Source organism: Salvia hispanica, chromosome 3 (genome assembly GCF_029641045.1).
Source record: "Salvia hispanica isolate PSC_SH4W2 chromosome 3, Shi_PSC_v1, whole genome shotgun sequence".
Classification (NCBI taxonomy): Eukaryota; Viridiplantae; Streptophyta; class Magnoliopsida; order Lamiales; family Lamiaceae; genus Salvia; species Salvia hispanica.
The window spans coordinates 24,588,652-24,604,600 of NC_142694.1; the positions used below are offsets into that span (position 1 = coordinate 24,588,652).

At 37.8% G+C, this 15,949-nt stretch overlaps 1 protein-coding gene across 2 annotated transcripts; it reads left to right on the top strand.

Moving 5' to 3' along the window:
- Positions 1–9,268: 9,268 nt before the first annotated feature.
- On the top strand, positions 9,269–15,471 carry LOC125213703 (zinc finger protein BRUTUS-like At1g74770). Of its 2 annotated transcripts, none has more exons than XM_048114387.2 (12): positions 9,269–9,643; positions 10,495–10,713; positions 10,795–10,989; positions 11,059–11,405; positions 11,487–11,715; positions 11,840–13,458; positions 13,549–13,764; positions 13,848–13,985; positions 14,137–14,371; positions 14,467–14,526; positions 14,833–14,904; positions 14,991–15,471. In XM_048114387.2, the coding sequence occupies exons 1-12, from the start codon at positions 9,383–9,385 to the stop codon at positions 15,090–15,092; spliced, it is 3,693 nt and encodes a 1,230-aa protein (XP_047970344.1). In that variant the 5' UTR covers positions 9,269–9,382; the 3' UTR covers positions 15,093–15,471. The 2 variants fall into 2 exon arrangements, with proteins under 2 accessions (XP_047970344.1, XP_047970345.1); XM_048114388.2 differs by having other exon boundaries at positions 9,512–9,643; positions 10,444–10,713.
- The last annotated feature ends 478 nt before the right edge of the window (positions 15,472–15,949 follow it).

Sequence of the window (15,949 nt, forward strand, 5' to 3'; positions counted from 1 at the left end):
TATCCATGATTTATCTAGGAACAAATCCATATAAATCTATAAGATAAGAATAAAATATTATATTATCACTATTCAAATCCATCTAGAATTTATCTATGAATAAATTCAAATAAACTCATAGGATAAGAATAAAATAATATTATTTTTATCTAAATCCAACTAGGATTTGTCTAGGGATAAATCCACATTAATCCATTGGATATAAATAAAAAATTAGATTGTCATTATCCAAATTTAACTAGGATTCATCTAGGAATTAAATCCCTACAAATCCATAAAATAAGGATAAAATCTATAATTAATCCATGATTTAATACAAAATTAAATCTTATATAATATATAAAATCCACAAAAGATATATCCAAATCTTATTTCTAAATTATTCTTGAATTATTTCCAAATTTGAATCCAAGGATTTGGAAATCCTAATCTAAATTTGGAAAGCGAAGTCGTGAGACGAGACAAAACGACATCACGCATATGGAAACTCTAATCTTGCGTCGTCGTACTCCCACTGAACCGCAGCCGCTGCTGGGCTCCCACTCGTCTCGCGAGCTCTCCGAGCCTGACGTCTCCGACGCTGCTGCATCGACGTCGCTCCTCCGGAGCTGCTGTTGCTGCTGCTCGATTCTCTCCGGCGCTGCTGCTGCTGCGTCGACGTCGCTGCTGCGACGTCGCCTTCGCAGCAGCTGCTACTCGGTGAATCCAGAGCTCTCACTGCGCGAAGACCGCCGACGTTTACCACCGGCGCTGCTCGCTGCTGCTGGGACATCGCTGTCACTCCAGCTGCCAGCGCCGCCGCTTCGTTTCATGGCTGCTGCTGCGACGCTGCCTGCGCTGCGGCTGCTGTCTTGGTGGTTTTCCGAGCCCGGGAAACTGCCCACAAGGAGCTCCCATTCGAAACCCAAATTCTGCTGGCCCGCGATCGTCAAAATTTCAGCAATTTCGGTGTCCGCCGATCAACAATGATCAACCACCGCAGCCGCAATTACAAATTGAGAATTAAGCAATTCTCGTGCAGCAGCAAACAATTAGAGGTGGGAGTCATGTAATCATGGCAATTAATCATTACATAGTAATTCAAAACAGGTCAATTACATAATAATTAATTTTTGATTACATCTAATTTGAAAAACTTTCCAGCACATCACGGCTATTCTCGACGGCGTGGCTTGCCAATTTGGCAACGCAATCGTACACGATTCTTCATTATTGTGACAAGAAAAACAAACACACAAACCAACGAAGAAACTCATGCATTCAAGCAATTCACATAACATGAAATTAATCCACATGATCAGAGCCAAAAATTGGCTCTGATACCAATTGATGGGGTTTGGTGCCCCTTGCACAGCGGAAGACTTGTACAAATAAATAAATCAGATACGGATCTATTTGACCGATTATGCGATTAATCAATTCACATGTTAAACAGATAATTGCATGCTAGAACGCAAATAATTCATGCTCATAGAAAGTAAATCCTAAAACATGAATTCTACGGTTTAGAGTTACCGATTTGATTCTCCAAAGAATCGTCGATTGCTCGCGCCTTCTCCACGTGATGATCTTCAATACTAGACCACGGATCTTCTGACTGGTTCCCGAACTGTATCTCGATATCAGGGTGGGCTGATCTTATCAAAATACTAGGACTCGAATAAAGAAGACAGAAGAAATCCTTTTGGGAAAAAGAGTAGAATTCGAAAATTCCTACAGCTGGGAAGCTGAAATTTTCGAAAATTACAAAAAATGAAATTGTGATAATTCTGTCTCCTTTATTCTCCTATTTATATTAAGTTCCTTTTAGGCCCAGACAGGGATCTATGGAAGGTTTTGGATATGGGCTCGCCCAATTAGCTTTTTACTAATTAAATTGAACCCACAATTTAATACAAGCTTATATTGGAATATTACGAGCAGCCACTACAGAAGTAATATTGAACTCTCCCCATCCAAATCCGAAATTATAAGTAATCCGGGTTTCCACTTTTATTATTTATTTCCCGCGCTTAAGATATAAATGTCCATTAATTAATCAATGTCTGCTATGGACTTAATTAATTAATATCTTATTAATTCCAAGAGTGGACATAGCAAGAAACATTTATTTATTATTCATAGAGTAATAAAACTCCAACTGGCCAGTTTTCCGAATAATAAAACCTTGTTCGAGCTCCTCTTGAGGACATTATCAAACGAGACTCACCTCGTGCATGTTTCAACATAATAGCAATCCTAGCACCGCTAGATATTAATCACCACTACCCAATATATCAGGATTATTGGGTTACGAAAAACCCGCACCATTTGATAAGTCAAAGTAGTGCATAATCAATACCGTATGCTCAATGCTAACATATGTAGATTAAGAAATAACATTTTATCAAGACCTAGTCTTTCAGTAGATAGCATAAAGATACGTCTTGCTGTTAGATCCGTTCAGTGCTATACCACACCAATGTCATCTTATTTCAGTAAGGCTTAGAAATATGCGGACTGACATTGCAACCTTTCACGATAGGTAGTCTAAGCCTATCTAGGTTGTGAAATTCTTCTTTTTCTTTTGCAAAGCATTGCATAGATCTGACCGTGTTACCTTAAAGTGGACGACGCCCACAACCGGTCTACTAAGCAAAAGACTTAGACTTTGTTTACTTCTTATGCATTTAAATGTTTATAAAACATCTTATAAATGCACAAGCAAACACAATGTAATAATAATAGTGATTCTATTCGTGCGGAACTGCTCGAATAATACTGAATCAGGTTAAAAGTGGATTATAGAGTTTTACGTATACAAGCAAGATTCTATTCGAGCGAAACTTGCTCGAAACATGCTTTTCAGTATACCAAACCTAACATACATGTCATTTTTTGGACAATAGTTGGACGCTGCACAAGCGTTTGATTGGTTTTAGACAATTTCCTACACCACATACCGCACCCGCAATTGCTGCTTTAATTATTCAAGTTTTGAATGAATATAGATTGTGCAATAAGGTTTTTTCTGTTGGTTTTGATAATGCAACCGCTAACACTGCAAGTATTGCCGACTTAATTGCGGCTTGTGCCCCGGTTATAAATGGTAAGTATTTTCATCAAAGATGCATTTGTCATATTTTAAATTTATGTGTACAAGATGCTCTATCTTTGTGGCAAAAACATGTTGATCCTATTAGAACTGCCGTAAGCTTGATCCATTGGAAGATTCCTATTGGTAAGGCTTGGAAAAAGTATTGTCGTCAAAAGAAAATAAGGTACACAAATTTTTCTCTTGATGTGTCTACTAGATGGAACTCCACATATGATTGTTTGAACTCTACTTTGGAGCATATAGATTATTTGATTGATTTTTTTAGGACTAATCCCGTTGATGATTTATATCTAACGCATGCATGTTGGGAGCAAAGCATGAGTTTGTTTAAATTGTTCAAAGGTTTCAAAAATGCAACTGTTGAGTTATCCGGTGTTTATTATTGCACATCTGTTCGTGTTTTAGAGCATTGCATCTACATATCACTTGGTTTTAAGACGTCTATGAAAAATTCTGTCTCAAATCCTGAGTTGATGTGTGTTTTATATTATATGATTGACAAATGGCTTAAGTATTTCCGTGAGATTCCATCAGTGTTTTTGATTGCAAAGGTTTTGGATCCGAAATGGAAATTAGCCGGTACGTTGAAGATTTTAGAATTTTATTACACGAATTTTGGTTCTATTGATCTTCAACCACTTCGAGATTTGCAAAAGGGCACCAATGAGAGCTACAATGTACGTTTGTCCGAAGTATTCCAAATAAACCTCCCCAATCTCCCCGTCATCAAACATGCATTTGAGTTTGAGTTACGAGCTCTCTTTGCCGAATACGAAGCCAAGTACAACAGTACCCACCAAGTGAGACAACGGCCCACCCCTCAACAACAACACAATTTTGGGTTCTTTCAAGATGATGACCCCGACGCACAATCCCAATTGGCCGACCTATACGGTTACACCACCGGCGGCAGTTCGTCGGCGAGGACGGTAAGTGAGTTAGATTTATATTTTGACTCACGTTTTTCTTTGAATGAAGATGAAGGTCCCGTTCCCAACCAAATCGACGTCCTCGATTGGTGGGGAACACATGAGAAAGATTTTCCCATACTTGCATCAATGGCCAAGGAGATTTTTTCAATTCCGGCTTCCACTGTCGCCGTCGAGTCCGCTTTTAGTGTTGGAGGCAACGTCTTGGACGATAGAAGAAGTAGACTAACCGGCCAAAATATGGAAGCCACCATGTTACTTGATGATTGGTGTTCGGCTGACATTAGAGACCAAGAGCCAGATTGGAACACCCAAGTACAAAATGACCAAGACTACTACCCCGACGAAGATGAACAACAAGAAGAAGAATGAGTTGGAGGTCTACCGCCGTCCGCCGATAGCCGGATAGGTAAGTAAGGTAAGAGAACTACGTGGACTTTGATTCCTTAATGTAATCGGGCATTAAGGATACGTAGGCAACCCAACTTAAATTTTAAATTTAAGTTGGGCTCAAGTCCTTTTCCTTTATTTTATTTTTTTTCAATTTGTTTCAATTTTAAAATATACAAATACAATTACATAATTGTATTTGTATATACTCTAATCGGTGAAGAAGACTTCTCTATAAAACTAAATCCGGGAGACTTTTGACAATTCTACCATGATTGTTGATGGTTAAAATTAAACTCAACAATTAAGGTTGAATTGCTAAAGGTATCCTCAATTTAGTTATCTAGAAACATCTCCTTCACCGACTAAGAGTATATACATATACTATCTATTTACATTTATAATTTATTGTTTTTTACTTCAACTTTTTTTTATTTAAGTCTTTTGATTCTTTTGTAATTTCAATTTTCAAATTTCAACATTTGTATTTGTAATATCGACATTCACATATCGTTCAAATTTGTATGATTGTTATGTATGATTGTTTCAATAAAATTCCAATTGTTCCAACTTCCAACTCCAATATCGACTTCTACAGTTCTACTCCATTTGTCAATTGTCATTCTCATTTTATTTATTTATTCGATAGTACAAGACTACAACTACAACTCTACAATTAGTACTATACCGGAATAAAAAATTAAAAAAAAAAAAATCGGCATTGAACCGGCGGTCCGAACCGGAACCGGCCCGGAACCGTTTGGAAACCGCCGGTTTTGAACCGGCTTGGAACCGTGCGTGAACCGGAACCGCCTGACCCTAGGCGGGCCGGTTCAGGTTCCATATTTTTGGGAACCGGAACCGGCGGTTCCGAACCGGGAAAACCGGCGGTTCACGAACCGTGGTGACGTCTACCCCAGGCTAGTGATTTGGGTATCATGTAAACGAAAACTATAAATATGTGTGTGGGGAGTGATCAATTGCTAACTCATCATTTAATTGCTAACTACAACTAATTTAAGTCCATAGGATTTTAGAAAACATGTGGTCTACAATTTGCCAGGTGTAATTTTCGTTTTTATTAATTAAATCGAAAAAGATAAAAAAAAACTACGAATTAGGATTTTGGATGAAAATGTCAATATACCGAAAATATTAACACAGTGCTTTGAGAATGTCAACACAATGTTTTAAGAATGTTAACCCATTGCTTATATTGACATTCTACATGTATTATGTTGACATATTTTATATAGTATGTTGACATTTCTGCTTGTACGAAAAAACTAAAAATTTTCAATTTTTTTTTTTCAAATTTTGACGTCGGAACATATGGATGTATGATATCATTGAAATCCTTATGAAATTATCTTTAATTTGATATATGTTATATGAATTTAAAGTTTTGAGATTTCTTTTAAAAGTTAGTTATAATTAAACATGTAGTTAATTGACATTAATACCCCTATTGATATTTTTTGGAATTAATCATATGGCCTTATTGACGTTTTTCGTTGATCGTATTGACATTTAGGGATTAATGATCTAAGCCCTTAATTTGAATATCTAATGACTATTATTTAGTTGTAGTTAGCAATTAAGTTGTGCGTTAGCAATATAACACTCCCTCATGTGTGTGTATGTGATGTTTTGGATATTGAACATTCTATATAATAAATAGCTCTATCCAAAACCAACGGGTTGCACAGTTGGCAGCGTGGAGCTGTGGTGACCTTAAGGTCACGGGTTGAACCCACGCCACCCGCTTGGAGACTTGAGGCCTTATTCCGTAAACCTGGACGAGCAGGATAAGTCAGATTCCGACAAATGCGAGTTCGGTACACTTCTGATCAAATAAAAAAAAAATTTGTGTCAAGATTAAACTACAAACAATTGTGGACCAATATTTACTGCGAAAAGCAAATAAATCTAGCATTAAGTAAAGTGTACGAGCGACACACCTGTGTGCGCACACGACGAGGGTCAAACCCATAACATTTTATACAATTAATAACTTTATGCAAAGTTTGTGATATATCACAATGTTAATGACAAAGTACATAACCAACATGAAGTTCATTATTAGATAACAAAAATCATTTTTAGTTCACTTTAAAAGGTTTAGATTTTTAAAACACGAATATCACACAGGTTATTTTTAGATAACATGGAAGCCATTTTTTTCTATCGTTTTTGGTTCATTTTATAATTTATACTTTGATATGGTGATCTACACATTTTTCTAATTCGAATATTCTAAATGAAGTAAACTGATCTAAACAATGAACCTTTGTGTTTTCGTTCTGCAGTAGAAATTATTACTTATACTTTGATCTGGCTATTTTTTGTTATCAAAATACTATCATCTTTTAGTCTATAAGGATTATTTTAGGTTAAACATCAAACAATTGTGGAGTAGTATTTACAGTGAAAACTGAAAAGCAAATAGATCCTTAACATAATGTTTAGTATAAGAGCGACGCTCTTGTGCGTGCATGATGGAGAGGACACAACAGTAGTGGAGGAGACGTGGTGATGAATGAAGAGGCGGCAATGAGGAGGGGGAAGTATGGTATGGGGATTGAGTGGGAGAGGAACATGGCAGGAAGAGCAAGGGAATGCGCGTTTCAATGGGTAATGGGTGTGCGCATATACAAGTCTTTGTCTTTATGTAAATTCAATTCAATCATTCAATGTGTGTTTTTGCTCCTTCATCCTATTGGTGATGGGTATTAGTAATTTTTGAAGCTGTCTTATTTTTCATTCAAGGTCTAATATGTTCACTTTTTAATAATTACAAATACTTTATGTTTAAATTGACTAAATTCTCTCTAATTTCTCGATCCTAAGTGTAGTTGTGAAACCATCTCTTACACACCACACACTTTCTTTACATATTTTATTACTACTACTTTTTAAGCATATTGTTTGAGAAAATCAATTATACTATATGTTAAATGAGAATAAAAAGATTCTTCTACTTGAAATGCAAAAAATGAGAAACGTGGTTTAAGTCACACCCACTTGCTCTACAGCAAATAATTAATTTTCTAGTTCATGGATCTCTTTTATTTTGTTAAGTTTTATTCTCAATCTCTTGGTATTTTAAATTATGTGAGTACGCTCTAGTGAATTAAATTCCCTTTCCCTTTCCCTTTTTTACGTTTTTGTGTTAAATATTTTTTTTAATTACACAATTCACATGCATTTGCAATCACACACACTATAAACTATTGCAACTCAAAATTCTGATTTATAGGTTAGATGAGAAATACTTATCTTGTTAATTGAGTTAGTGCTTCGTCGTCATTGTATTGAATCATTGAGTAAAATTTAGTATATCTAGCAAAAATTCAAAATACAGATATGATATACTCCATGATATAGAGTTTGTAATAGTCAGAATAATTAAATTGCCACAGCCTTTTCTTAATTAAATAACTAGAATGTGCTCATTTGTCGTCACAATCCCCATTCTATGCATCTCATAACAATTATTCACCATTCAAACCTCCAAAACCATGCCGCTCTTGGCAATTTTTTATATCTAGCTATTCTTAAATCTGTCTACTTTGTACGGTACCGGTAGTATTTAAAATTAGTAGGAATTTTTTTAAAAAAATTTCACAAGCATGTTCGCATCTAGTAATTTTTTTTTTTTTAAATTGTGACTCTACTTTTTATATCAATTAATTTTCGGATTTTATATTTATACCTATAAAAGATAATTGAAAAGGAAAAAAAAAACATTTTCCTCACTTAACTAATTGTTTTTTGGTGAGATGTGATTTTATTTTGGGATTCAAAGTAAGTCTTTGTAGAGATCCAAGAAATAGACTTTATAGTATAAAATTTTGATGTTTTCTAGAATTCTGCCTATCGATCTAAACTCCACAAATGTTTTAATTTATATAATGAGTAATTCCAAATTGCACAAAAAAAAAAAAAAAAAAAAAATTCATAGGTGCGAATACAACAAATAAAAATGTTTCACACTTATTTGGGTATGAGTGATTATGATTATTAGATCCTCTAAACTTGTTTTTCTGTAATATTAAAGTGGTTAGTCTAATTTTGGCTCTAATGATAAATTTTAATTCTATTTATTAGTTAATGATTTATTGTGGTGGGCCGGTGGAACATGAAGCACGGCAGTATGACAACATTTGTGAAATTAGATGTCTCATTCCGAATAAAATAAAAATAGAAAAATGTCTTATAGTTAACTCCTTTTAAAATTCCATGTAATTGAGCATTAGGAGTACATAATCGTCAACTATGCAGCCCAGCTTATTTGTTAATACCACAAGGAAATAGAAAATACAAGAGTTGGGAGAAAACGTCAAAATCATTTAATAAAATATTTTAAATTAATATTGGGCACATGTACACATCATTAGTAATTTAATCAAATCAATTAAATTAATTAATAACGCAAATTACTTAATTCGCATATGGGGCCCATAGCAAAGCCCAAAGCCGGCCAAGGTCAAATATCGAAGCGAAGCGTGTAAGCATGAGGAGGGCACGTGCCAATCGTGATACGCACGTGCCCATATCATAATCATAAATTACAAATTTCCCAATTTTGATGTTGTTCTGTTAAACTAGAATTAAAGTGGAAAGACGAAAAATACAAATCCGTACTTGGACAAATCTAAAAAACAGCAGCTTTTTACTTTAATTGGGGAATGATGACACGTGTAGAAAAAGACACGGACACGTGGCAGGGGCAGATTGGTCAGACGACGCGCCAAATTTCATAAGCAGGCGTTAGTTAAAACGTCGCTGTCAACTGTCATTCGAATTGTTTAGAAACAAATTCGATTTAAAAAATTGAAATGTTGTCGAGTTTGAATCTGGTGATGAAGCGATCCCCCATTAAATTGAAGCCGCGGAGAACTCCCCTTTTTTTGGTCCCCGTTGATGAAAGGCGGTGGTCTCGGCGGCGGAGTTTTGTCGGAAAATGGGCGGCGGCGGCGGGGAATCGGAATCGCACAGGGACGACGAGTGGCCGGAGCCTTCGGTTGCCGGGGTCGTTGAAGCGCCAATTCTTTTCTTTGTAGTCACGCACAAGGCTTTCCGCGCGGAGCTCGATTCGGTGCGGCGCGTGGCGGCGGCGGCGGCCGAGGGCGGCGCGGTCAGCGGAGAAGTCGTCGTTGACCTTTGCCGGAGGCTCGAGTTTTTGAAGCTTGTGTATGACTACCACAGTGTTGCAGAAGACGAGGTTAGAGCTCCATTTTAGTAGGAGTACTACATTTTTGTAATCTGACTAAATTGTGAAGAGATTGAAGAATTTATGGGTGTTTTTACTGTTTTCTTTTTACTTGACTTGAAAAAAAGGAGAATGGAGTGAGTTGACTTGAGGAATTCACATCTACACTATATGTTAAAATGTTGGATTAATTTGTGCTTTACCTACTTATACATTTACATTTTTTGATCCTGCCACTTTGGGAAAACCCATGAAATTTGGTCAAATTCTGGTCGGTACCGATACTTTGAAATTTGCATTTGTTCTCAGTTATCCATGGTGAAAATTTCTAGTCGTCTACGTATTTAATTCATTTGCGGTCACCTTCGCTTATTTTCGGCTACTATATCAGTAACTACAATTTAATCGAAAATTCTCACCATAGGATAATTGAGACCACATCCAAACATCATGGTTTCCTGTCTGATTTTCAAAGTTGCAGGACGGAACAGAATTTGACCAAACTTTATGTTTTTTTGACAAATTGCCCTCGAATTTATAATGTCTGCTCATTGATGTAAAAGATAGCCTGAGTTTCCAATGTATACATAGCTGATTATGCATGTTCTGTAGTTGTACTGGACGGAATAGATGAACATATGATAACGGTTTAACTACCAAAACTAGAATATTTGAGAAGATTTTGTAGGAAACTGGAACTATTAGGATCACTTAGGGACGGATAGTAAGACGAAATATGGTCTAATTCTCTGTTTTTTGGTTACATGCCTTGAAAGACTTTAGTTTTGAGCTTATTCTGCTGATTTTTGCAGATTCAAAGTGTGTCAATGACTCAAATAGCGAATCTCATTCTTAAATAACAGGTTATCTTTCTCGCGTTAGATGCTCAAGTAAAGAACGTAGTACAGACGTATGCCCTTGAACATAGGGCTATCGATGATAGCTTCAACTGCATCTTCCACCACCTGGATGTCTTGATGAACAAAGACGAAGATGCATCTCAGACGTTTCAAGATCTTATTTCTTCGATTGGTACTGTTCAGACCATGATTTGCCATCACATGCATAAAGAAGAGGAGCAGGTATTTTTCGACATCGATCAAGACATATTTAGTCTTCTAGTAGCTTATTGTTTAGATGCGTTTTAACTCATGTCGATGCAGGTGTTTCCTTTGCTGATGGAGAAATGCTCTCCCGGAGAGCAGTCTCAGCTGATCTGGCAGTATATGTGCAGTGTTCCCACCATCCTACTGGAGGAATTTTTACCATGGACGACACTTTATCTTAGTTCGGATCAAAAACTAGATGTCCTGAACTGCGTAAAGGTTATCGTTCCTAAAGAAAGACTACTTCAAGAGGTAGAGCCCAAGCTATAATCATCAAGTTTTATGTCGTTAAGTAACTGAAACTGATAGTGAACTCCACAGGTAGTCGTTTCCTGGATTCAGCACGGGAGCCCTTCTTCATGTGCCAACAGCATATACGGAAAGAGGCATCAACTGCTAAGTGGACTATCCAATAGGGACATACATAAGCTATATCCACTTCAGATTTCGTCTGACCGAGAACAACAATTCAAGAAAGCGTGTTCGATCCAAGAGAACTCTGTGGAGGAACCTGTCAAGGGTATCCATATTTGGCACGCTGCTCTGCAAAGAGATCTCAGTCAAATTATCGAGGAATTGCTTCATATAAGAAGCTCAAACTGTTCCTCGAGTTTGTCTTCAGTCATTGTTCAGCTCAAATTCATTGCAGATGTCTTGATCTTCTATAGGTAGCCATGATGGCTGATTTCAACTTTTCGCCTCACGATTTTTTATGTTTGTTGACACTTTTCCTGTCTCATTGAATGCAGCAATTCTTTGGACAAAATATTCTGTAATTTGTCGAATCTTGTGGCTGAGGATAGCAAGTCTCGATGCAGTCCACTTGTAGACGAATGCCAGATTAAGGTTCTCCAACGGCTGCTGCTCTATGAATCTCGAGATTCAACACAGCAAGAAAACTTTGTGGAGATGCTTTATCAGGAACTGGAATCCCTTGTTAGAGGTCTGGAAAAAAACTTGATTCTTCTTGAAACTGAGGTACAACAATAGTTTGCTTTTATCGAGGTTTCAATAGTTTGGTTCAGTGATTTTCTTTTACGTTTCTTCGTGTTTGGAAGTGAGTTTTGTTGCTTCAGTAACTTTATTTTTCAGTGTATTCCAGGTTTTCCCATCCATTACAACGACTTGCACCGTTGAAATGCAGATGTGGTTGCTCCAGGCATGCCTTTATATGATGCCACTCGGGCTGCTGAGGTGCACGGTTACTTGGTTCTCGTCTCATTTAACTGAGCACCAGTCAAAATCTATCATAAAGAAAGTAGAGCTCGGATGTCCTGCGATAAGTAAGCCTTTTACATCTCTACTATGCGAATGGATTCGCATTGGCTCTTCAGGGAAAATCTCGGCTGAAAGGTTTAGATCAAATTTGGAAGAAACATTCAACGGGAGAAGCTTTTACTTGGCTGAGCAAAACAGGCAGAAAATTAGATTCACCGATTGGATGTTCAACCGAAATGCTACAACAATGGTAAAGATGAGTGCAGACTTTCCATCTTCTTCTGCTGCCTCTTATCCGAGTGAGATGAATATCCGCATATTCTTCTCTCAGAAGTTCAAAAGAAGGCCATCGCTTCAAAGAGGTCTCGTGGAAGCTGACCATGGTACTTCAACGACTCTTGAATCTAGGCCCATGGATGCTATTTTGTATTTCCATAGAGGTCTGATAAAAGATCTTGAGTATCTTGTCAGCTTATCAGCTAAGCTGGCTGCAGATGTCGGATTCATCGCTGAGTTTAAGAAGCGCTTTGACCTTTTGCGTACCATCTTTCAAATTCATAGCGACTCAGAGGATGAGATAGCTTTTCCGGTTCTGGAATCGAAGGGAGCACTTCGAAACATAAGCCACTCCTACAGCATGGACCATAAGTTGGAATTCAAATACTTCACAAAAACATCGAAAATCCTGGAAGAGATAACTGAATTGTGTGATCAGCAGGGAAGCAACGAGACTAGGGCGCGGGTGGAGAAGTTGCTTTCGAAAATCCATCATACTTGCGTGTCTATGTCTAAGGTACTAACGGATCACATGTATCGTGAAGAAGTTGAGATTCTTCCGTTGTTTAGAGAGAGCTTCTCGGTTGATGAGGAAGAAAAGATCATAGGCCGTATGCTTGGGAGGACGAGAGCGGAGATGCTGAAGACAGTGATAACATGGCTAATGTCACATCTGAATTGTGATGAGCAGCAGTCAATGATGTCTATATGGCTCAAGGTTGCTAGAAACACTAAGTTCGATGAATGGCTACGAGAATGGTGGGAAGGTATGGCGGAACATAACGTATACACAAAGCAGGTGGGATCCAGACCTCCTGCTGACCCACTGGAAGTTGTTTCGACGTATCTGCTGAAAGATGGTGCACAAATGAAAAAAGTTGGCCATAACAGAGAGACGCAAAAGGAATCCTCAACCGAGGATTCTAAGCATTCTGGATCTTCTGATGCTAAAAAATCAACTTCTATTGGCAGAGGGAGGGATACGTTTCAGACTCAAGATTTAAGCCTATATTGGAATGAGACTGACAAAAGGAAACTCGATGAAGTGGATAAGATATGCCATGATGCAGCGGAGATAACTAGTACAGAACGTCGGGAATTGAGCCACCAAGAGCACCCTCTAAGTATGAATCAGGAGGAGCTGGAAGCTGCAATAAGAAGGGTGTCTCGAGACAGTAATCTGGATTCTCGACAGAAAACCTATCTAATCCAGAATTTGCTAATGAGGTAATGTCGAAAAACAAATCAGCTTTTTATAGTCTCTCAGATTATTGACTTTGCTGTTATGAACTGGATTGACTTTTTTTCTATTTACAGCCGTTGGACTATAATGCAAAAGATGCACCATGAGGCTTCTGAAGGGACTCACAAGGGAGATATCCCCGGTCAAAGTCCTTCTTATCGAGATCCTCTTGGAGCAACTTTTGGTTGCAATCACTATAAGAGAAATTGTAAGCTTTTGGCTCCATGTTGCAATAAGCTCTTCACATGCATACGTTGCCATGACGACGAAACAGACCATTCGGTGGACAGGTTAGACTAGCATAAATCAGGTTGCTTCTAAAATCATTTATTTCTTGGATGTGTAAACTCATTTTCACTATTTCTTGCTGCAGAAAAGCTATAACGAAAATGATGTGCATGAAATGTATGGTAATTCAGCCGATTGGGGAGAACTGTATGAGCCAATCTTGCAATGGCTTCTCCATGGGAAAATACTATTGCAAAATTTGCAAATTGTTTGATGACGAACGGTTAGTTGAATTCATAGTCTTCTTTCTTGTCTTAATAAAGTTCTACAGCCCATGATCATCCGAGATCATTGGCCTTTAAGTTACAAGTTATCGAAGATGTTTCTGTAACTCGAGAATAAAGTTACATAGTCCTAACAGATATTTTGGACAGGCAAATATATCATTGCCCTTACTGCAACTTGTGCCGAGTTGGGAAGGGGCTGGGCGTTGATTACTTCCACTGTATGAAGTGCAATGCTTGTATGGGGAAGGCTCTATATGTACACATATGCAGAGAGAAGTGTCTCGAGGACAATTGTCCTATCTGCCATGAGTACATATTTACGTCCAACTCCCCAGTCAAGGCACTTCCATGTGGCCATTTGATGCATTCATCTTGTTTTCAGGTATCCCAAACCTCTAGAACTTATCTTGTATGATGAATTCATGATTTGTTTTTTCGCAAAAATCAACATCTTATCCCTTTTTATCCGACTGTCAGGACTACACTTGCTCTCACTATATTTGCCCGATATGTAGCAAGTCGCTCGGTGATATGCAGGTTAGTTCATATTCCTTTGGTTTTATTGTGCCAGTCGTTCGTGTGACTTTGTGAAAGTGCATATTATTGTATGCTCTGTCAATAGAGTTTCTTGAGTTCATGATCCCTTCAAAAGGCTTCCATTTTTATGTGACGGTGCAAATGCCATCTTCACTCTATAAATACTAACGTTGCTCCTTCGATCCGCATACAAAAACCTTTCATCAAACTAATCAAATAGGCACATGTGATCTCTTGTTACACTGTTCTTGAACCTCTGAAAAAATTTAGTGGTGTTTGAATAATCTTTATGAATCTCCTATACAGGTGTACTTCGGGATGTTAGACATTCTGTTAGCAGAAGAGAAGATCCCGGAAGAGTATTCTGGCCGGACTCAGGTGTGTTAATTTGTGATTCTTGCGTTTGCCAAAAAAGGAACTGTAAGATGAAATGATTAAGAAATGTCTGCCTGATGGATGTGCAGCTTATACTATGCAATGACTGTGAACAACGAGGAACTGTCTCATTTCATTGGCTTTACCACAAATGCTCATATTGTGGTTCGTACAACACGAGGGTTCTCTGATATGAACTCCAAAAAGTTTGTATGTACACCTGACTAGATGTAGATATGTCCCATTTACCATTTATGCAACTGGTAAGAAACAGTTTTCAGTAGGTGAACTTTTTCAAGCTACTCTATCGCCATTGTCCCTCTAGTAGAGAGATGTGGGTAAAATAACCTATTGCCGGTGTCTGTACTTAAGCTCAATCAGTGAATAAATGATGAATTCCAGATGCATTTTCTGATTTTTTATCATGAGCCAAGGACATTATGTGTTGATGTTTTTACTTTTCCGGCGTATATTTCTGTGAGACTCTTGGCTATGTCAAATAGTTTGATATGTACATCTTACGATATAATTGTACGAAGAAAACACATTAATGTATCATGCTTTGGAGAATTTACTGTTGGATGTAATGACATATTTGAACAGCAATGTTATTTGTGTCAAGGGAATGAGGTACCTGGATTCGTATACTTCCTTAGGGCAAATGTTAGACTGTCTGTCATCAATATTGTGATTGCATCACCACTGAATTGGCATTGTCGTTGTAGTCGTTGTTATTGACATTGTTGCAGTCTTTGTTGCGATCATATTGACATTTTTGGGACAAGGAGAGGAGCTGGTCGTCTTGTTGGATAGGTGCGGCCATGGCCGTGTTCCCTGGGGGCACTGCAACTGCAAGAGGTAATCATCTCTAGGCGACGCGTCTTGTCGTTGTTGATGATGTTGCAGTTGGCATTTGTGAAGTAGCTAGACTGAGTGGAGTTCCTCCAAAGACGGGATACCTCTCACACATTGCAGTGTGGAAACTGGTGGACTCGATGGCTATAGTATAGATACTTGCACGCTGCGAAGCCTGTCCGCTGCCACTTCT

Bases quoted from the DNA above. Each gene is read 5' to 3' on its own strand.
- LOC125213703 (XM_048114387.2), top strand. From the start codon at position 9,383: ATGGGCGGCGGCGGCGGGGAATCGGAATCGCACAGGGACGACGAGTGG. The intron at 10,990-11,058 runs GTAGAGCCCAAG...TGAACTCCACAG, and splicing joins AAGAAAGACTACTTCAAGAG to GTAGTCGTTTCCTGGATTCA. The intron at 14,905-14,990 runs GTGTGTTAATTT...ATGGATGTGCAG, and splicing joins AGTATTCTGGCCGGACTCAG to CTTATACTATGCAATGACTG.